Below are 22411 nucleotides of genomic sequence, written 5' to 3' on the forward strand. Positions count from 1 at the left end.
GTGTGAGCCACTTAGAATTTCCATGCTGGCTTTAGCTCGACTTTAACTCCACTGGCTCATATCACTGCACAGCTTCACTCATTCATCCAGCTCACACTTGCTGAGGGCAGGCTCCGCATGAGGCACAGTTCTATGAGCTGGGGCCACAGCATGCAGTGTTTCCTCCCACCTAAAGGCCACTCTCTGTTGTATTAAGTAACTTACGAACATTCATGTAAGGCAGTAGCTATCTATGACTTGTACTTTTGAGAATGTAACTGAAAATATAGGTGAGACTATCTATCTACCTACCTACCTACCTACCTACCTACCTATCTATCATCTACCTGTATATAGATATAAAAAGATTGTTTTTTTTTAACACACAAACATTGTATGCTATAGCATGCTCATTTTATTTATTTGTTACCTGTGTATTTTAGATTTTGTAGATTCTGAAAATCAGATGTATTCTTATTAATCAGTGTAATTTGGTTGTGAGCCTAGAGTTTAAAGGCCGAGCCATCTTTCCAGCCAGGTCTCCATTGGATCCTTCTCTTCAGAGCTCAGGGAACCCAGCAGAAGAAGACAGAAGGGTTGAGGACACAGGGAGAGCACACCCTTCAGGATCAACTAAGCAGGGCTCATGCTGTCTCCCAGAGACTGAAATGGCAATCACAGAGCCTTCATGGGTTTGTGCTAGGTCCTCTGGATATATGTTATGTTGTTGGCATAGGTCTGTGCTAGGTCCTCTGCGTACATGCTATGGTTGTTGGCTTGGTATTTTTGTGGGACTCCTGGAAATGCGAGTAGGGGTGTCTCAGACTCTTTTGCCTGCTCTTGGGACTTCTTTCTTCCTAGTGGCTTCCCTCCCCCAGCCTTGATGGGAGGGCTTGTGCCTGGTCTTATTGTATCTTATGCCATGTTTGGTTGATGTCACTGAGAGGCCTGCTCTTTTCTGGGGGGAGACAGAGGAAGCAGTGGCTCTGGGGAAAAAGGAAAGGTTGGAGGTTTGAGGAGGACTGGGAAGAACGGAGGGATGGGAAGGTGTGGTAGGTATTTATGAGAGAGATGGAGTATATGAGAGAAGAATACCATTTTTTAGAAGAAGCATTGTTAATGATAAACTACTTTTTGTCTCTCGTTTTCTTTGACCTAAGTGCTTTGTGGGAGTGTGACCTTTCTTTAGCACATACTCAGATGGTCTGATCACACAAAGGTCCCGTCAGAGGCTTAATTATTTTGTAACATAGATTGAAGGATCCTGCCACAGTTAGAATAAATGCTGCAGCAGAGAAACCTCACTGTGAGAAGGAAAATATTGATGCCATGTTTCCTGTCATATTAGGAGAGCAAATCCTTCCAGAAGAAGAGAACAGCATCATAGAGTGTTTTGTAAACGCCACATCTTATCTACATAGAAAACAGAAGAATAGTTTTAAATTGTCTTGACTGAAAGCTAAGGTTTTGTTTCAGCTAGGAAAAAATGCCAGTAAATGCTGTGAAGCATGTTGCATTATTTAAAGTAGTTGTTTTATTTCTTTTCAGGGGAAATGTTTTTTGATGAACAAGGAGTGACAAGACTGTGTCCCATTCTCTCTCTCTTTTTTTTTCCTTCTAAGGCAGTTTTTTAAGAGGTGGAATCAATAGCAAGCCAAACAGCTGTTCACTTTAGATGTTGATGTCCCTTCTCCCCAGGGCCCTCATGCGGGGCCCTCCTATAAGCAGTGCAAACTCCATGGATATCTTTTATTTCTCTAGAAGGTGGACTGGATTTGCAAAGCCATCAACTGGATATGCAAATACTGCCCGACGGCCCAAAGAGCGATGTGGACTTTTCAGAGATTCTTAATGCAATACAAGAAAGTAAGTTTCTCTCAAATTTTAAATTCAAAGAGGGAAAAAGTGTTATAATGTTGGGAAAAGGTAAAACAGTTGGCAGTGTAGACACTTTAAAACTGAAAAGGATAATCAATCCATATCATAAACAAGGTTTTGTACAAAATAATTTTGAGACACAGAAAGACTAGAAAGTGGCATTAGCTTGTGAATCTGAACCAGAAGATAATGGAGTCTTTGGAGAATTCTGTATGTTTACAATATTATGCTACTTTAAAAAATATTTAAAATGTTTTAGGTTTAGACTAATTATAAACAATGAAAAACCATTTACAAAAAACAATTATTGTTCCCATGCTCAAATGCAAGAAGAAAGAACTACACGTTGACCCACTAAGCCAAAAGCAAAACCATATTGACTTGGAGTCATTGATGAAAGGCCACATCCCAGAAGAAACTACACAAAATGATTATCAGTGACAGGGGCTCTTTGTTCACTTTTTTGTCTTCAGTAGCTGTCACTCGGAATCGTATTTGATCAACACATTTGCTCGGTTACAGATTAAGCACGGAGCAGGTGATGATGACACTCGTTTCGTTAACAGAGCGAATTCTAGGTGATGCTGTCTCCTAATGCTGAACTTGAAGGTTTTACATTTGCAGACCATTTTAGGAAAAGCAACTGCAGTTTTTTCTACTTTTGAATTAAGGACATTACATTTTTGTACCAATGTCTGTGCATGTGAGTGAATGTGCATGTGTGCATGCATGCGCGCGTGTGTGTGTGTGTGTGTGTGTGTGTGTGTGTGTGTGTGTGTATGTCTGGGGATTGTCTCGGGACTTGGCAAATACCAGGCAAATGCTTTACTTCTGAACTCATCAGGCTACATTTCTTATGAATATTCCTCATCCTTTTTAGAGTTCTTCCCCACCATTGTACTATTTTCTTGATTTTATAAGATGATGAATGGTTTAGTGCTTTATGTAGGATAATCGAAGATGGGAAAATTAACAAAAGAAATAGGGAAATTAACAAAGAATTTGGACAAACATTGGAGGCCAGATTAGACTGAAGGCAGCTGCAGCCTTCATTGCATCCCTTCATGAATGAGCTCTGGTCCAGATTTAAACATATTGAATTGAAGATTAATCCACATTTGAAAGAAATGGTTTTAATTAAGAATATATGTAGCAGAAGATGGCCTAATNGGCCATCATTGGGAAGAGAGGCCCCTTGGTNTTGNAAACTTTATATGACCCAGCACAGGGGAAGGCCAGGGCCAAGTAGTGGGAGTGGGTGGGTAGGGGAGCAGGGGCGGGNGTGGGGTATAGGGAACTTTCNGGATAGCATTTGAAATGTAAATAAAGAAAATAATAATAAAAAAATAAAAATGAAAAAAAAAGACTATATGAGGACCTGTTATTTGTTCTGTATGGTCATCCCTTCATATTAGCGAATAAAAAAGAAAAACTTTCCCCAGGAGGATGATAAATCAAATTAATAGACAAGGGACAGAAAATGACTTTTCATGCAAAGTTATAAAATTATATAATTATTTCATTTGCTATAAAGGATACTAGATTGTACAGTTCTCAAAGAACTAAAAAAAAAAAAATTCTATGGACAAAATTTGGCTCCATGTAAATGCTGAAGTTGAACTCAATTGATGTGCTTTTAGGACTTAATTAATTTGCATCAAAGTGAAGTAATAGTTCATAAGGAAGTTTTCTTTCCAGTAGTTGGTCATTAGTAGACCTCAGTTAAAGATGTATTTGTCTAATGCTGTTGGCTGTGTGCTAGTTTTAAATGATTTTCTCTTTATAAATATCTCTTACGATTCAAATAAGGGAATACAAATTTGTGAGTGTTTTATAAAGTTCAAACTAAGATCCTGGTGTGGCACTAGAGAGATAGCTCTTGGCAAGAAGAGTACTTGCAACTGTTGCAGAGGACCCTAGTGTGGTTCCCAGCACCCACATGGTAGATCACAACGGTCCATAACTCCAGTTATGGACCCCTCTGCCCCCTCTTCCTGAGATGCCAGATGGATCCTCTGAATTCCTGTTTTAGCAGATGTTCCTGTCACCTAAAGATGCTATGGGTTTCTCTCTAAATGCAGGAACTTCCAAGGAGCTTAATGTTTACTGAGAAGAACCAGAGGGGAAAGGTTAACATCTGGCCAACTCTCCATCAGCCTTATGCAGATATAGCATAACTTCCGATGCAGTGGGTGGGAAAGGAGGACAAAGTTTCATTAAATGCTACCCTCCGTGCCTCTCTGTGCTCCCCACTTCCGTGATTTTAAAAAGCTGATATTTTAAAACAACATCAATAAGATAATTAGAATAAGAAAAATATCTTTTCCAGCGTGGAAAGGGGTGGTCAGCATAAAAAATCCTCTTACTCATAGCTAAACAGCTGTTGGCAGTTGTTAGCAGCCAAGAGAGGAAGATTCTGGTTTCTCTCAGATTGTAGCCTCTGGTATATTAACTGTGCTCCAGTGGAAGGCACACATTCAAGAACTTATGGGCAGCATAAATTGGACTTGGTTGGTTAAAAAAAATAACTGAAGACACAAATTAAGTGAATGGGGAAGGAGGGTAGATCTGATAGGAATTAGGGTGTGAATATGTAACATACATATAAAATTCCCAAAGAACATATATGTGTATAACTATTGTTATGTTCTAACAATTAGCTGGTTTTAAATTTTTTGATATGAATATTGAGTCTCTGCTATTTTCTAACTCCTGTGTCAGTTTGGTTTCCACAGGACAGAAGACAGCACAAACATTAAAATAGATTTATTACAAACAGACTGGTGTTAGAAATTGAGACATAAACCATCTTTTTTCCTTTTTTATATACTGAATTGCTTCTAGAAGTGCCTTTTTTTTATGCTCCCTCATGGTGCTTCGGGGTTGGTATGCAATGCTTTTAGAATTCGGTGTTTCAGATGTAATAATCTGCAATTTATGACAAAAATAGCCTAGTGAGCTGGCACTCTGCAGAACAAACGTGGACATCGGGATTACGCTGCACAGGCCTCTCACGTCTTCCTTTGTGACCTATAATTTCACCTTGTTTTGTCTCCAACACAAAGCACTGAGGTGAAGGTACCCTTGCCCTGTGTGGTAACACGAGGTTATCCTGATGCATTTGGAAAGTTAAAGAGCAGTGAATCACATTCTTTGATTTTTTTTTTTAACCCTCCTCCTACTTCCTTTTAGACTATTTCTCAAATACATTTACCATTTCATTTTTCTTCATTGCTCTTATAATACTGTCTCCTAATGCCACCCTCTTACATGGAAGTGTAAATAAAGGCTTTCCATGAATGGCTTTCCACATTCCCCTCCTCATGCTTGAGCCTCTACCACCTAACACTCAATGACGGTTCAACAAACACACGTCTCATAACTCATAATTAATTAACCTGATTATTATCCACACATTACATTTGTGATCTCTTTTCCTTGGAGAATTAGTAAGCACGAATGCCTAAACAATCCAGATGAATTTCCCTAAAGAAGTCGCTGAAATAATTGTAAATATTTGGCAAGTAGAATCAATAGCTTTGTCATTGCAAATAGATAGCTTGGTCCACCTGACAAGGGGTCTAAGATATCTCTGGACCTCTGATTTCTCTTACTCTGTCCCTGTCCTGGGTTGGGATAGAAAGAAGCAACCATTTAAAATTTCTTTTTGTGGGGCTGGAGAGATAGCTCAAAGGTTAGGAGCAGTGGCTGCTCCTTCAGAGGTCCTGAGTTCAAGTCCCAGCAACCATATGGTGACTCATCACCATCTATAATGAAATCTGATGCCCTCTTCTGGCCTGCAGGCATACATGCAAAAAGAATGCTGTATAGATAATAAACAAATTAATCTTTAAATATTTTTTTCTTTGTGTACTGAGTGGGATGCTTGACTCAGGCCCTCTAGCAGATGTTTCTTTCAGGCAACTGGAGACTCTTTACTCTTGCTCAGTTGTATGAGTCTCAGATACTGTGTTTCTAAGCCTTGGTTTTGAGCTGAGTACCTCATATCTGTAACAGAGAATCAGCTCCGTGTCTGCCTTGCTCCCCAGATACACCCGCCCTCACTCTCGATGCTGCCCAGGTCTGTTCACACAGCTCTTCCTCAGTTTGGCTGTGTGTGCCAATCCCTGACTTGGATCACATGCAATTGTTGCACCCACCCTCCCTCTTTGTTGTGTTTAATTGATTCCCCAAAGCATTTGGCTCTCTCCTGCACTTAATGAGCTTAGTAGCAGAACTCTACTATGTAGATAATTATAAAAATATTTTCTATTTGAGAAAAACATTTAAGGGAGGTGATGAGATTCATTCTTGCATAATTTTTAGTGAATAAACATAGTCTCTGTGAAGTTCAGACCATGAATAGAGAAACCTTGCTCCCACTTGGTGTGGACAGTGAGCTAGCTCTCTACGGGAAAGGATGTATGCCCATGAAGTCCAATGCCTCAGCCCCAACCCCTTGCTTAGTGAGGTATCTAAGCTTAGTAGGTATTTGAAATACTTGTCCAAAAAAAGCATGTACCTGGCCACTGTGTTCTATTGATGACGTGCTTAGCTGCACATATTCTGATAAGGATTTTAATATCTGCTGGAGCTATGTAGCATTTGGCAAGTGATAAAGATGACTAAAATTAAGATAGTCCTTATTTTCCAAAAACTGGATTTCTACAGCATACCAACTTGTCTGAGCGCTCCACTGGCAGCATCCCCATGGCGACTTCCAGTCACAAAGTTCTGTGAGCATCAACAGAGAGGGTGAGGGGCTTCACTCCATTCCTCATTAGCTGTCTCCATCAGAGGCAAAGAGTAGGTGCCTTAATGTAGAGTCGGATTTCTCCACCTTAATACTAGAGTTCCCTCCTCCAAGATCTGGAATGGCAGAGCATGCCAACCCCTTGTCCTATATTCTCAACAGAGATGACCACTGAGAGGGCAGCAGGCAGGAGCCACCTACCACTGAGTGTGTCTGTGACAGCATCTCCTGAGAAGGACTCACCCCAGTGTGAATGTGGTCCTCCTTTGGTCAGTGGCTCAGACTGAACAGGAAGAGGAAAGAGAACAGCACCTTTCACTGCTTCCTGTCTGTCTCGGCAGTGTGACCAGCCATAAACCTCACACAGAGACCAGAACCAGGGCCTTGTGCTCCCCTCCCCATGAGTGGTCATCTAAAACAAGTCTTTCTTCCCCCCAATCAATTTTTTGCTGCATATTTGATTGTAACAACGAGAGACAGATGAATGCACCATGCCAATCAATTCCTCGAAGCAATCCTTCCATTTTGTTTGTGCCCACTTTGCCTTTTTGTACCGAGTAAATGCTGGCTTAAATGTCCGAGAGTCTCCAGTGGACAACCTACATTTCTCATCTCTCCGGGGCACTATCCTAGCAACATGCCCATAATCCTATTTAATCTTTCCAGCCAATGTATCAGAAGTCAGAGTCTGAAATTGCCTCCACGTGTCTTTCCTATCATCCAGGGAGGTACTCTTAGCATCTTCTTGGCAGTTCTCATGTCTTTAGCAACTGTGGCATCCATTTTAGTGGCACCTTAACTCAGGCTGTTTGTGCTTTTTTAGCTAAACATTTCTACTCTTTCGTTTTGCTCCCAATTCTCACTCTCACTGTGAATTCAGCTAAAATCAGCAAGTGATACCTGAAAGGGGGTAAAAATGAAAATAAAAGAGAAAAGGAAAATGACTGCTTCTACGTATGATGGAAAGAGAAAGCTTATTGCAGATGTGTGGCAAAGCATAATCAGAGCAGGGACATCTGGGAGCATCCAGAGGAAAGGGGGAGGGAAAAGGAGAGGGGAGAAAGAAGAGGGAACCAGTACAGCAGCCAGGAGAGCCAAAGAGTAGACAAAAGAGGCAGGTAACCAAAATGGTTGAATTATATAACAAAGAGAATTTCCTGACAGAGCAAGCTTAGAGACCAAGCCTTTAAGACATAGGCCTTCAATATCCAAAGAACGGTGGTAAGACGTCTAAGAGATTTCCATTCCTGTGATGCTAGCTAGCAAATGGAAGCACAAATTTACCCAGCCACCAAATGTTTGAAATAGCCATCAGGCCTCTGACATTGTTAAAATGACATTTAGTCATTGCTGGAATCTAATTGGTAACTACTGCTATTGAAAGCACTGTCTGCCTGAAGCTGTAAAGTTATCCTGAGTGGGATCCTAGACTCGATGACATTAGAGGAAGGGTATTGTCATGTCACTAGACCACAGTCCATACCACCTAACAGTCCCCATCACAATCTTGCCTTGAGGACTGACTCTGTGTCAGATTCTCAGTAGATCTGTCAGTAATACCAGCAGGGCTGAAACTTGAATTGTGATAAGACAAATTACTAATACATACATAAACATGAATGAAGAAGCTAATTTCAGACTGTGTTCAGTTCTGGGAAAGAAATAAGTCGTGGGAAGAATGTGCTTACAAAGGGGGAGCTTCTCTACCCAGGATGGCCAGACATTCAGTCTCTGAAACGCTACACATATTTTATGTTCAAAAACCTGAGCTCCTTCAGCTCCTCTCTTTGATCCTGGCTCTGTGGAAAGACTATGTTGTTTTCTTCTCTGTGGTCTAAATACCAATGGTGATTACATTCATCAGCGCTGGTGTGCTAATTGCCACATGCTTGGTATCGTCAAGTCGCACATCTGTGATGGGACACTCTAGAAGTCAGAACCGGAAATCCAGGTAGTGGTACCTGCACTCCTGCTGGAGGCTGCATTGATAGTGTTTCTGTCTTCTAGAGGCCACCTGCTTGCTGTGGTCCATGGTCCTGGCCTCTGTCTTCAAAACCAGCAGCAAAGCCTGTGCTTACAAAGGGGGAGCTTCTCTACCCAGGGTGGGGAAGTTGTCCACTTCCTCTCTCTGATTCTGACTGCCGTGAGGTCCCACGTAATCCAGGAAAGATGTCCCCCGTTTACAATCCTTAATATAAACATATCTGGCAGCCTTTCTTGATGTAAAGGAACATGTTCACAGGGTTGAGATACGAGGTCAGCCTCGTAGGCAGATAATGACTGAGCCTATCTATCTAGTCTATAGGGAGATGAACATTATCTTTAGCCCTATTCCCTATCCATTTTATTTTACAAGAGCAAGACTTGAAATGACAAATGCATTGCGTAAAGCCGCATGCTTGGCTATAGTTTTAGAGCCCGGACACTCCAACTACATAGATTATCTCTTTTCCCCTGTGCCCAATTCTGTTCTTTCTTTTTTAACTACTTGCTGTTTGCATTTATTTATTCTGTTTCCTTTTTCCATATAGGCAAAGAGTCACATCACTCTTAGTACCAAAACATGCCCAACACACCCGAACACTTGACACACAATGCCAGCTTGGCTAAAACATTTAAGAATGAAAGAATGTATATTCAAACCCAGTCTCCCATGATTCATTTTATGCAGCAACTTCTGGCAAGTTATAAGCCACTTTAAAAGCTTCAAAATAAGAAAATTAAAACACACACACACACACACACACACACATACACACACACACACCATATCGGGCCGTAATTTGAGGTGGTGAAGAAGAGTCCTGGCTGTCCACTCCTCCAGTGGCACTTGGCTTTTCTTCATGGTTTGCTGCAAGGTGTATTTGAACTTCTTAGTCTCCCCCGAGAAGGATGACATATAGTTCTTTGTATATTCTTGTGTCATTAGCATAAATAGTCTATAGGGGGAGTCTCTGAATGGGTTACTCCTTTCAATTCATCATGAGAGGAACAAGGAAGGCAGGAACCCTAACAGCATGCTGCATTCTTAAATTTACTAGAGAGATTATAAAGAAAGAAATAAAGGTCAGTAAGCCAGGCAAGTGGCACTTTTATGCGCTGCCTTGTCAAACCATTCCGCTCTTAAGTGTGAAAATATAGCACAAAAAAGCACAGCTCACCTTCTAACCTACAGAACAAATCCTCAGTTTTAAATGAAAGGGCCTTTCTCAAAGCAGTTATATAAAGGTAATCTGAATAAATCACCTTTTGTTATTCTGGGAGACAAATTATGTTTATGACGCGAATGTGTTTTACCTCCATTCTCTTGCCTAATGTCACCTGTTTGGGTCAGGCAGGTTTTACATCTGACATTTTTTTTCTCTTAGGAGGGGATGCATGTGTCACTCAGGGTGTTACTGAAGCAATGTGTGCGTAGGAAGCCTGAGGGAGATGCCTCCTCTCACTATGCTGATGTTCAGTCCAGCTTCTTAGTCCACTTTAACGTATGCGCTTTGCTTCTAGTGGCCAAGGATGTCAATATCCTTTTTGATGAACTAGAGGCTGTCAACAGCCCTTGCAAAGATGATGACTCTCTCCTTCACCCTGGAAATCTGACGAGTACTTCGGAGGACACCAGCAGGCTAGAAGCAGGGGGAGAGGTAAGAGTTGGCATGACTTCCTGCGAGTGTAATGCTTCAGGTGGGGTCCTGGGCAACAAGCAAACTGGCAGACCATTCAGAATCAAATCCCGTCAGACTGCAGGCTTCTGGGAAGCAGAGGCAGGGGTCCAAGTTCTGTGGAGCTAGGTGGCTCTAGCACATTCTGAGGATCTAAGATAGACATATGCTCAAAACTGAGAAGTTAATCGTGCACTTGCTCTCTCACATCTAGAGACATTCAATGTATACAGAGCAAGATTTCCACAACTTTGTGTCATTTTAAATGCAGTCCAAGTGTCCCTAACTAATAAAAAGACTCTTGACAAAGATGAGCTTTCTACTAGAAACCCCTGAGCATGCAGACGTGTACTGTAAAACACACTGGCTTCTCAGACCACGGTGTTATCTGAGGGCTCTGAGTTTGTATTTGCCTCTGGAATGCATAAGGAATGGGCGGCTTCCTTATGGTTGTACATGTGTCCATCTGATCACGTACCATTTCAGGGGAGAAGCAGTATTCTGTGGGATATTCCCTATCGCTTAGGCTGCATCTCAACGAAGTTTAAGCTTTCCTTTGAATACCCACCACACAGAAATGGCATGCACACAGAGGTAAAGTCGATCGCTGATGGCATCTTCCTAACAATTTCGCTCTTCCAGACAGTTACCCAATGAAAGAATGGCTCCTTTAAAGCAGTGGAAAGTAGAATCAAAACTCTAAAAGCTTATAATTATGGTTAACCGATCAGAATTATGTATCAAAAATAAATCACAATTTACAAATGCCAATACAATAATTTTAGAGCCAATTGATGATAAAAGACTTATCCTAACTATTCTAACTTATGATATCATAACTGTGGCTAGTTAAGACCATGCTGGTTCACATCCTCTGCTATCTTCTTTCTCCTCTACTTCATATGCTCTCCATCTCTGCCACTCTTAGCTCCGGCTCCTCTTTCCCTGTCCAATCACAGCCTCCTGCTGCCCTAATGTGATTAGACAGGCAAAACCCTGCAACATCACAGTCTCTCTTTTCCATCCCTACTTTTCTTTATTTTTTTATTTTAAAGATTTACTTATTTATTTTATGCATGTGTGTGTGTACACGGTAGCTGTACAGATGCTTGTGAGTCTTCATGTGGTTGTTGGGAATTGAATTTTTAGGACCTCTGCTTGTTCCAGTTGGCCCCGCTTGCTCCAACCTATTCTGCTCGCTCAGTTCCTGCTTCCTCTGGCCCAAAGATTTATTTATTATTATACATAAGTACACTGTAGATGACTCCAGGCACACCAGAAGAAGGCGTCAGACCTCATTACAGGTGGTTGTGAGCCGCCATGTGGTTGCTGGGATTTGAACTCAGGACCTTCGGAAGAGCAGTCAGTACCCTTACCTGCTAAGCCATCTCACCAGCCCCCTATTTTTCATTAAGAACAAAAAGATCAGCTGTTCATCATCTCTACGCACTTTGGATGCTGTACAATAGTTTCATGAAAGGACATTGAAAGGACCTCAAAGAGCAACTAATTTATTTCCCTTCCAGAGAAATGGCAGTTTCAGAAAGGCCAGGGCTGTGCTGGAGGTAGAACAGCTCAGTCAGACACAGGCTTCTTCCTGGAACTCTTGAGGAAAGACTTATTGGGATGGTTGTTTCTGTTGTTGTTGTTGTTGTTGTTGTTGTTGTTGTTGTTCTACTGAGTACAGCATCCAAAATTGAACCCAGGGCCCCATGATCCTAAGCAACACCCTGTCACTGAACTGTATCCCCAGCTCAATGTCCTGCTTTGAAAGATAGGTGCTGCTTTCCCTGTCTGGTAAATATTTGTTAATAGGAGCATCTTCAGGCTGGCTCCCAAGGGTCTTATAAAGCAAGGGCTGAACAGTGGTTACCAATTGAAGATGACCATGCTGAAACATGGAGCACAGGCCTTCCATTCCTCCCGGCCCCGGCTTTTTGAGGGGTGAGGTTGTATGCATGGTGCTTGAGAACGGATGTGATACTAGCATGTCGTGGAACGCTCACACATTTTCCATCTGTATAGTGTTTTTGAAAAGTAGTGTACTCTGTGGTTGAGAGAAGACAGGCTTCCCATTTCCACTTGGCTGGATTTGCAGACTCTGTTCAGAAATCTATTAGCCTGAGTCACTTGTCTCCAGCTTGAGCAGCCCAGACTCAATGCTCTCCTTCAGGGCTGGCCCTACATTACACTCTAAGGAGCCTGAGTGAAAAGCCAATTCATTCATCCTCTATTGATTGTCATAAAATAAGGAGTATGGCTTCCGTAGAAGCTATAAGTTTAATAATAAAATGAACACCTCAAACTATCATCCAATCTATGAATGAGACAGACACTTTTCAAGTTATATGACTTATCACTATTGTTAACTTGTTACTGCTTTTTTAATGTAATTGAAAATTAGTATTAGATTGCATGCAAATGGAAGGATGTGTATTGTTTTGTCTTAAGCATCCTAAATGCTTGTATTTACACATATACCCAAAGATAACAAGGCAAAATATTTTTCTTTTCTCTGTGTATGTGTGTGTGTGTGTGAGTCTGTCTGTGTCTCTGGGTCTCTATACATCTATCTATCTATCTATCTATCTATCTATCTATCTATCTATCTATCTACCTCTATCTCTCTATCTCTACCTGTATCTTTCTATTTCTATCTTCTTTAGACAGATTCTGTGTAGCCCTGGGCAGCCTAGAACTTGCCATGTAGACCAGATTAGCCTTGAATCCATAGAGATCTCCCTATCTGTGCATCTCAAGCACTGGGCTCAGGTGTGTGCATTGTCACACCCAGCCTTTAAGATGGTTTTTGTTTCTTTCTTTGTTTTGTTTTGTTTTTAGTGTGGATGAATCATCTTGAGAAAAACAGAATGAGAATATTACTAGGCCCATTGCAGTTACTTGTGACGCAGCCTTGACCCTTCTAGGACACCATCCTACTTATGTCCTTCTTTGATTTTTCATTTCCTTGCCCTAAAAGTTTTGCTACATATAGTGTAGACATAGAAATTCATTTTGTTCATGTTTAATAGAAAATTGTGTTGTGAGGTCTTCTTTGGCTTGTTATAGTCCTGTAAAAATGTTTCAGTACAACTCAAGTGTATTTATTCTCACTGTCGCATAATAGTATTTAACAGGGTGTCTATCCAGTACACACTGTATTTTAAATTTTTCTATTGTTATGAACAAGGTAGCTATAAATATTTATCTACATCTCCTAGTTGCCTTGCTAAGAACCTCTCTAGGGTTGTATGGTATGCAGATGTTCAGTTTTATGAGATCAATGCCGAGATGTTTTCCAAAGTCAGTACCTGAGTTTTCACTTTCATCAGTAGACTGTAACGGCTCTCAGATGCCCCCAGATCTTTGTCAACACCTGCTACTTTCAGGTGTCTTCTGTTTTGCCCTTTTAATATAATGCATCTTCAACTTTTATTGTTCCTTGTTTTCACGTTTCATTTTATGAGCATGAGCTTCTGACTCGTGTTCATGTTTTAACTAAATTCCATTCAGGTTCTGTTCTTTAGCCTTACTTACCTGAAGCTCAGACTCACGAATGACTTGAACCGGTCTCTTTCTCTTTGTACGCAGACAGTGCGAGAACGAAACAAATCCAATGGACTTTACTTTAGAGACGGAAAATGTCGAATTGACTACATTCTTGTGTACAGAAAATCCAACCCTCAGACTGAAAAGAGAGAAGTGTTTGAAAGAAATATTAGAGCAGAAGGACTACAAATGGAAAAAGAGGTAAACAGTTCTCTTGTATGGGAATGCACACACACACACACACACACACACACACACACACAAATGCACATGTGTACAAACATGCATAAACATTAATAATCAAAATTTTAAATGAACCTTTAGCATGCTAACAGAACAATTTAATTACTTTCCCCATTTTCAGTGTTTAGAGGATGTTACAACTATTGGAATTTTGGAGCACAATGTGCCATTTAGAGTATTTAAGTATCAAATGACTTCATGACAAAGTATTCTGTTCTGATTAACTGCATTGTTTTAAGCTCTCATTACTTATCTGACATTCCACTCCACCACTGTTCTGTGTATATAACAGAGTGTTCTGCTCACATGTGGTAAAGAAAACTTTGAATGAAATGAAGATCATGGTCACATGGCCAGAACCATAATGAACATGGGCATCCTTGCACACAAAAAGAGATTGGTTGTTTGGGGGAGGGATAGAAACCACTCAGCTAGAAATTCTTAAAATGATTCCAGTTTTTAAAAAGCAATCAGATTATTTCTTACAGGATTCCCAGATCAACTGTTAGCTTCCTTCAAGCCCCATCCCCACCCCACTTTCCCTGCATGGAGAGTTTTGCAGAAGAACTAAATAAACAGGAGGCTCTGCCAAGACTCTCGTAATAATCCCCAGGAGGCTTATTGTGCATTCAGCACTGTGTGTATATGTGTCCCTGTTACTGAGTTATGTAACTCTTAGATTCCCCTACACATTGTGTGAAGCTCCTGTGATCAATAAGAAAAACATCCTGACAAATTGGAATGTCTACTCTGCCGCTCAAGGCTGAGGGATAGATCATTGAAGTCAGACAGCCAGGTATTCATTGCTTTGAGGCATCAAATGGTTGAGGCACTTTACACCCACACTGGTTATGTTCATCTTGGGAGAGGGCGGATAAATGGGACTTTCCCAGGCCTGGTAGACTGACCTCATCCCTTGAACACTTTCCATAAGGAAGCAGCATTTTTCTGGAACTGACTTCATTCCTTGAACATTTTCTGTAAGGAAGCAGCGTTTTTCTGGAACATCTCCAGCAAGAAATATGGAAAATGGTGAGATGCCTAAGGAAAATTGGTTCCTATCCCAGGAGAGTGGGGCAGATTTTCTCAAAAGACTTTAGGTTGCGTTTTTCCCTGGCACAGCAAACTGAATTAAATGTCGCCTTTTCAGTGCCCTTGTGGGGTTCCCAAAAAGCTGCCCAACTGAGCATAGCACATTATATTTGTTCTTAAAAGTCATTGCTTTGTCCCAAAGCCTTATTTCTAGGTAGCAGAATTTTTATGTGGAAAAAAAAAAGAAAGAATATAACATCCACATAGTCTGAAATAATAAAAGTCCCTTCTGACTTTGTTTAAAAAAAATTGATGCCTATCAAAAGAGAGAGCTCTGTGCAATTAATGAAAGATTGGTATTTTAAGCTTCATAACTCTTCTTCCCATTCCTGGGGCTTCCTCTGCATAGCTGATTTAAAAATCATTTCATGAGTTATTCATTCAAACGCAAAAGGCCTAATCCTTTTCCAGATAATAAGTAGTATTAAACTGCACCCTAGTCGCCCATGTGTCTCCAGCATCTGTGCTGTGGTATTCAGCTGCTAGGAGTGGAGCCTGCAGCTGAGGCTTGCTCAGCCTGCGCAGTTGTGGCATGCTGTGATGTGCGTTCATGGCATGCATGCCAGGTGGATTGCCTGTGTGGTTTGGCTATAGACTAGTTAATTTTGTTTGTTGTAATTTTTAAATATGTTCACAGCTAGGTATTCACTTTAGTGTTTGTCAGGGGAAAAAATAGGTGGAAAATTATTACCATCTAGCAAAATGTACAAATAAAATGGTCTAAGCACTTTTTTCATTGCCTATTTTTCTCCCCTGGATTGCAGCTTCCTTACTGGTAATTTTCTTTGCAATCCTTTATGTATTGCCAGCAGACAGACAGACCTCTTTGGGGAACCTTTATTTCCCTAGCAGCATCCAGCTCCAGTCTTGCCCTGATTCCCACAGTCTTCACATGTGGTACCTGTCTCTAATGCAGCATCTCTGCTTTCTCTGCATCCCCATGTCCTCAGCCAGCTCAGTGAGAAAAGAGGTGTTTGCAGGTTGCCTTGCTTAGAGGGCACTGGGAAGTCATAATTAACGTCAAATGTCCGTCAGTGCCACATGTATTTTTGTTGTGTTGCTAGACTTGGAAGCCATTAGAAGCGTTCTTCTAGAAATCAAGTGCTTTACCAATAAATGTAGCAGAGAGACAACCTTTTATTTTTTTTTCTTTTTGTTTTTTCTCCTTCCCTTTCTCCCTCTTGATCTGGGCCTCTCTCACTCACTCTGGCCCATAGGTTTGAGAGGCAACCATTTTAAAAGCAATTTTGGCCTCCAGGAGTTACTTCAGCACATTATTAGACACAAAGCAAAGAATGAAAAAGTGAATCCAGGCACATCTGAAATGATTGACACCTAGCGCGTCTTATGAATGATTAGTATCATTAGGATCTTTGTCCCATAATATCCAACATTATGAAAAGACATTTCAGAATGAGGTTTGGGTTTCCAAATGGATAAAGGCAGCCTCTGTAGTTCAGTTTAACATAAGAAACATTATCTCCTTTAAACATCGAAAGTCTAGGGCTTGCTGTGCCAACTTGAGGGCCTGAGTTCAGATCCCTGGCCGTGTCTGTGTGTCTGTTACCCCAATGCTGATGGGGGTGGTAGCAGAGACAGGCATATCCCCACAACTTGATGGCCAGCTAATCTAGCCAATAACTAAGTGGTAGGCTAGAAGCTCAGTAAGAGACCCGGTCTCAAAAAATAGGTGGAGAGTGACGGAGGGAACACCAACATGGACCATGTCCACGTGCATAAACATATACACACATCGAACAAGTGAAAACCTTTAACTCTTGACACATGTGAGGACATCAGATAAAAATTTAATCTTTAAATCTTTGTCAAAGTCTAACTAGCAAGTAAGAGCTTGACACTCTGGGTCTTTAATGTTCAGTAGCTACAATCTCACATTAATCCAGAGAAAGCAACTTATGGCAACATTGTCAAAGAAAGAATAAGCTCAAGTTAATTTAATTTTCACATCTTAAAATTATGCTTATATTATTAATTTATATTTTTCATATCTAATTCTGTTTCTTGATTCTTTGCTGTGTGTTTTTGAATTGTCACTTACAAGGACATATCTTTTCCTTGAAATTATTACTTAACTTGTGGATACCTTGAAATCCTTAGAATCTGTTAGGAACTGTTGTATTCATGGAACAGTCTCCTCTCCTGGCCCTATCAGTCATGTGGCACATTAGCGAAGGCCCCTATTATTGAGCCATGGTACAATAATTCTAATTGTGTAAATCAAAGCATCTGAATGAGATTCATTCATTCAATAAGCATTGTTGTACGTTCACCCGTGACAGGCCCTGCTTTGAGCCCTAGGAATTCAGCAGTGAATAAATACAAGAGTCCTTGCTTGCAGAAGAGTCAAACCAAGCACAAACAAACCAATATGTGAAATACCTGCAAGAGAAGGAAAGGATGTGTTGAAAGGAGCTTGGCATTTTCTAGAAGTTGACAAAGGCAGGGGCCTCTCTTCTAGGCAAACAAAACAGCAAGGGCAAAGGCCTTGAGACAGAAACACAACTGGGAAATTGAGGAAAATGTGAGGGGTTAACTGGAGTTAACAGAACAGTGCAAAAGATGGTTGGCTATTTTACCAGCAAAAGGTCCTGGAAAGCTGCCGGTGCTGGAGCTTAGCAGCTAGGGGAGAGTCTAGCTTTTATCTGGGTGACCATGGAAGCCATAAAAAAAAACGGTTCATCAGGAGAGTGCAGAGATCTGTTTTCTGTTCCTTGAACTCACCCTGGCTGCCTGCTTGGATGAGAATAGGTTGGGGGAAGGGCTGCATGATGGTGAATCTAGACATGTTTTAAATATCTAAGAAGGTGATGGTTGCTTGGCAAGCGCTTACCTTACCAGACAGTATAGTGATCAGGCTCAAAAGTAGAGTTGCTCAAAATGCAGACAGGTTGAATAAACAGTTTGGGGAAAAAGCCAGCAGGCCATAGTAGCACACACCTTTAATGCCAGCAACTGGGAGGAAGAGGCAAGTGGATCTTTGTGAGTTCAAGGTCAGTCTGTCCTGTTCTGGTCTACATAATGAGTTCTGCTCTATCTATCTATCTATCTATCTATCTATCTATCTATCTATCTATCTATCTATCTATCTACTGAGATCAGATGTCTAGAAATACATCTCTATATAGAGAGAAAGATAGGTGAAGGGGAAGAAGAGGGAAGGAGGGAGGGAGGGAAGGAGGGAGAGAGAGAGAGAGAGAGAGAGAGAGAGAGAGAGAGAGAGAGAGAGAGAGACCATCTTATGCTACATCATTTATCTGAGAAACCAAAATAAGGGAGTTTCCATGACTTCTTAAGTCGGACATTCCAGTAGAGACATCAGATAATAGAGTCTAGAATTTGAGAAGAGGTCCAGGCTAGAGGTATATACTTGGAAAAGATTACACACACACACACACACACACACACACACACACACACACACACACACACACACAAATGACTACAAAAAGAAGAGGCCCAAAGGTGAAGCACAGGACACACCCATGTTTCAAATGTGAAGGGTAAAGGTGAGCCAAGGATAAGAACACAGAAGAAGCCTAAAGAGAAATAGAAAGAAAAAAAAAATCCAGGAACTTGTTACATGGGCAAAAATATTTCAGAAGGGAGGTAGCTATAGACCATGCTGCTCCTGTTGGAGTAAAGAAGATTAGATGAGGGCTGGAGAGATGGCTCAGTGGTTAAGAGCACCGATTGCTCTTCCAGAGGTCCTGAGTTCAATTCCCAGCAACCACATGGTGACTCCATCCGAACATGGTGACACCACTCCATGGTGACAACCATCCGAAGTGGCATTTGGTGCCCTCTTCTGGTGCCTCTGAAAACAGCTACAGTGAACTGGGTGGTCTAAGTAATCCAAGAAAGACGTTTCACTGGAGAAGTGAAAGTGAAGTTAGCATTGAAGGATTTTCAGGTCCTAGCTGCTTTGGCAGCTGCAGGTCACTACTTAGACTACATCACCACATCTGAGAACTACAATGCACTCAACTAGGCTCCAAAATGGCACAGAAATGACATCAAGGAACTCTGGTCACAAAGATAGGGATCTCTTAAGAGAGTCAACCCCAAGTTTCTGAGGAACACACAAACAATTCAAAGGCAATGACCACACAGGCAAAGCTCATCAGCGCCCCTGTAAAACCTGCGGAGATTAAGCCCAAGATACACAGATGGAGGGCATGTACACTCACATATAACAAGCACAGTCGGTTGAGTTGCTGTCATTCCTACACCATGCTTGGCAAGCAGATTCGTGCTATATGGCCAAGGGCTGCAGGCTGCCAATCAAAAGCCAAGGCCTAAGCTAAGGCCTAAGCCAAGGCCAAGAGGCTGCAGCTGCAGCTCTGGCTGGGAGTAAGATGCTCAGAGACAACACATGGATGAAGCTGTTTCCAGTTCTTTAAGCCCAATGCAAAGCAGAGAAATCTAATCAAGAGAGAGTTCCTTTTCATTTAAGATGGGGGAAAAATGCCTTGCCTTTATGCTAGTCTGTGTGTCCATTTGCAAGGGGACACTGGTGTGTGGGAAGAGTAAAGGGAGATGTGTGGAGGAGTGTGTTTGAAGAAGAGGAGAATGACCAGAAGTTCCTCCTACAGCATTGCCCTTCTCCTTCTGTGCACACAGGTATGCTCTGGGCTCATAGCTAACTAAGCCTTCACTTCATGCATAATATTCCATCCCCAGAGTCACACTTAAGTAGGTTACCCTCCAAAGTGATAAGCAGAGGAAGCTTTTTAACCTGAAAGGCATACCAGTGAGCTGGCTCCGTATTTAAAGGCACCCGAGGTCAATCCCTAGCACCCAAAAAATGGTAGGAGAGAACCGATTCCCACAAATTATCTTCTGACTTCTATGTACATGCGAGGGCATGCACACTCACATATAACAACAACAACAACAACAACAACAATAATAATAATAATAATAATAATAAAAATTTTAAACTAAGATGCACAAAATAAAGAAGCTGGTCAAAATAGTTTCTGAGTTCACCAATCTCTAAGGATAAAAATATCCAACTACAATAAACCTCGGAATACATGCAAATTCAGGACTGAGCTTATTATATTTTTCTCCTTGAAATGGTAACAGAAATGCAATGGTTGAGATTTATTTTTCCCCATGTCTTTAAGCACTGACTTTACTAGGCAATATAATTTGACCAAATGGTAATTTTGCTCAGGCTAGGAAGATTCGGTGTGAATATCAAGGTCAAGGAGTTGAGGAGGCTGATGGGGAAGAGAGCTAGGGTCACAGGTAGAGAGGGAACTAAGAAAATTAGAGTCAATAGCAAAGCGGGGAACCCTCCAAACTGTAGTTCGTCTGCATGTTTGATCTCTAGTAATTGTGGATTTGACTCTCAGTGCAGTCATGGCAGAGCTAAGTGGTCCTGGACCACTAAGTTATGCAGGCTTTCTGAGTCACAGTTTCTTACATTTGATAATGAAGGCAAGATAGTGCTCCATGAAGTCGTAAGAGGATTAAGTGACCCCACATATAAATCTTCAATTTCTTTATACTTATTTTCACTCTAGGTTTTATTCTACATCAGTTGGATTTTTCCTAGGATGTTTCTTCAATTATCTTCTGCTGATGGAGACTGATACTGACTTTTCCTTGATGACGATCACAAAGTAATAAATGAAATTATAATTTTATAGATGATATATACATTTGTAGGACTTATAGCTGACACACCTAAAGATCTGTGATTCTCGCTTGCTTTTCCCATCGTAATTCCTGCCCTTTGAGTATAGGGACAGGGCTTGTGGTATATTCTTAACCAATAGAAAATGGCACTGCCATTACAGGCTGTAAGTCATAGGATGCCGATATTACAGTTACATTGTGACATGTAAGATTCTATCTCAGAAAGCTGGTGGATTTGAAGAAATGTCCTAGTCACTATTCTTTTGCTATGAAGAAACACCATGACCAAGGCATCTCTTATTAAAGAAAGTATTTAATTGGGGACTTCCTTACAGTTTCAGAGGTTTAGTCCGTTATCATCGTGGCGGGAAGTATGGGGGTATATAGGCAGGACCTGGAGCAGTTAGCTGAGGGATTCAACTGGACACAGGCTTCTACCTGATCCAAGAAGGAAGCTGTGGAGCAGAAAATACACAACAGACCTGGGCCACTTTTAAAAACTTTTTATTGGTTCTATATTAATTTCATTATCATGCACTTCAGTCCCACACATCTTCCTGTTCCTTCATATCTACCCTCTGTCCTTGCAACCTCCCCCTGAAACAAAAGAAAAAGAAAAGATCTTGTCTCTTGTTGGAAGCTGCAGTGTATCATAGTGTGCTCCACGGTGTACCCGTCTGTCTATATTTTTTTACTTGCAAATGTTCACTGCAATGAGCTATTGATCCAGTTTGAGGCCTCTGGCTTCTGCTACACTATCAATACTGGATCTTGTGACTCCTCTCAGATGCCCTGTTGTTGCCCTGTGTCACGAAGAGCCTGCAAGCTCTGGATCTGTAGGACCAGACCCTTCACACACTCAAGCAGTTCGTACACTGGGTAGAGGTTGGGGGTTGGCCAACTCAAAGTCCTAGATCTGGGTTTGGGTGGTAGCCAAGCTGGCCAGCCTACCAGCTCTTCTGTACCCACACCACCAGGGTGAGCTCTCCAGTACTGCCCCAGCTAGCTTATACAATGCTACAGCTAGCAAGGAGTAAGGCCAGCTCTGCGACTCTCATACCCTGTTGCAGGTGGCTAGATGCAAGGGGGAAGGGCATCTCTAGTGTGCTGCCCAGTTGAGACCTGGGTTACTTTTAAGGCAAGCCCCCCACCCCCCATGGCAGTCACTGAGTGAAGGCCATGGACACAGTGAGTGCTGCTTCTGTTCTTCCAGCCCTTCTGGGCAGAGCAGCAGCAGTACCTGTTACCACTGATATTAACATGAGAATTCCAAATCCATAGTATCCGGACAGCCAGAGGTCTTAACAATTGGATAACTCAGGGAAAACTTTGCTACACATAAAGAAAGCAGGAGCAATAGAGATGGGCATTGATTCTGTTTTAGTCTGCTATTTTTTTTCTTCTAAATTTAGGATACTACACTTTAGAGTAAAGGACTCCGTATGGCTTGTATAATGTCTTTAAGAGCAGAGACTATCTTTCTGGATTTTGTATCTTAGAGACTTACTCCAGTCCTTAGCTATGGAAGTTTAAATTTGCTAAGTAAACAATTGGGTAAGATTTTTAGCTTTTCTATGCCTCAATTTCTGTC

At 41.4% G+C, this 22411-nt stretch overlaps 1 protein-coding gene across 3 annotated transcripts in view; it reads left to right on the forward strand.

The window, feature by feature from the left end:
* Positions 1-22411, forward strand: part of Ano4 (anoctamin 4) — a 289902-nt gene that overhangs the window by 133836 nt on the left and 133655 nt on the right. For 2 of the 3 annotated variants that reach the window (XM_021204627.1, XM_029542512.1), the window contains exons 3-4: positions 10115-10251; positions 13861-14019. Coding sequence is in view for 2 of the 3 variants with exons in the window: in XM_029542512.1 (XP_029398372.1) it covers positions 10115-10251; positions 13861-14019 (296 nt within the window). In the remaining variant the exon portion in view is untranslated. Of the gene's footprint in view, positions 1-1740; positions 1846-10114; positions 10252-13860; positions 14020-22411 lie in introns of all 3 variants that reach the window. The other variant, XM_021204624.1, reaches the window with a different exon arrangement.

This window comes from Mus pahari, chromosome 9 (genome assembly GCF_900095145.1).
Source record: "Mus pahari chromosome 9, PAHARI_EIJ_v1.1, whole genome shotgun sequence".
NCBI classification, from domain to species: domain Eukaryota; kingdom Metazoa; phylum Chordata; class Mammalia; order Rodentia; family Muridae; genus Mus; species Mus pahari.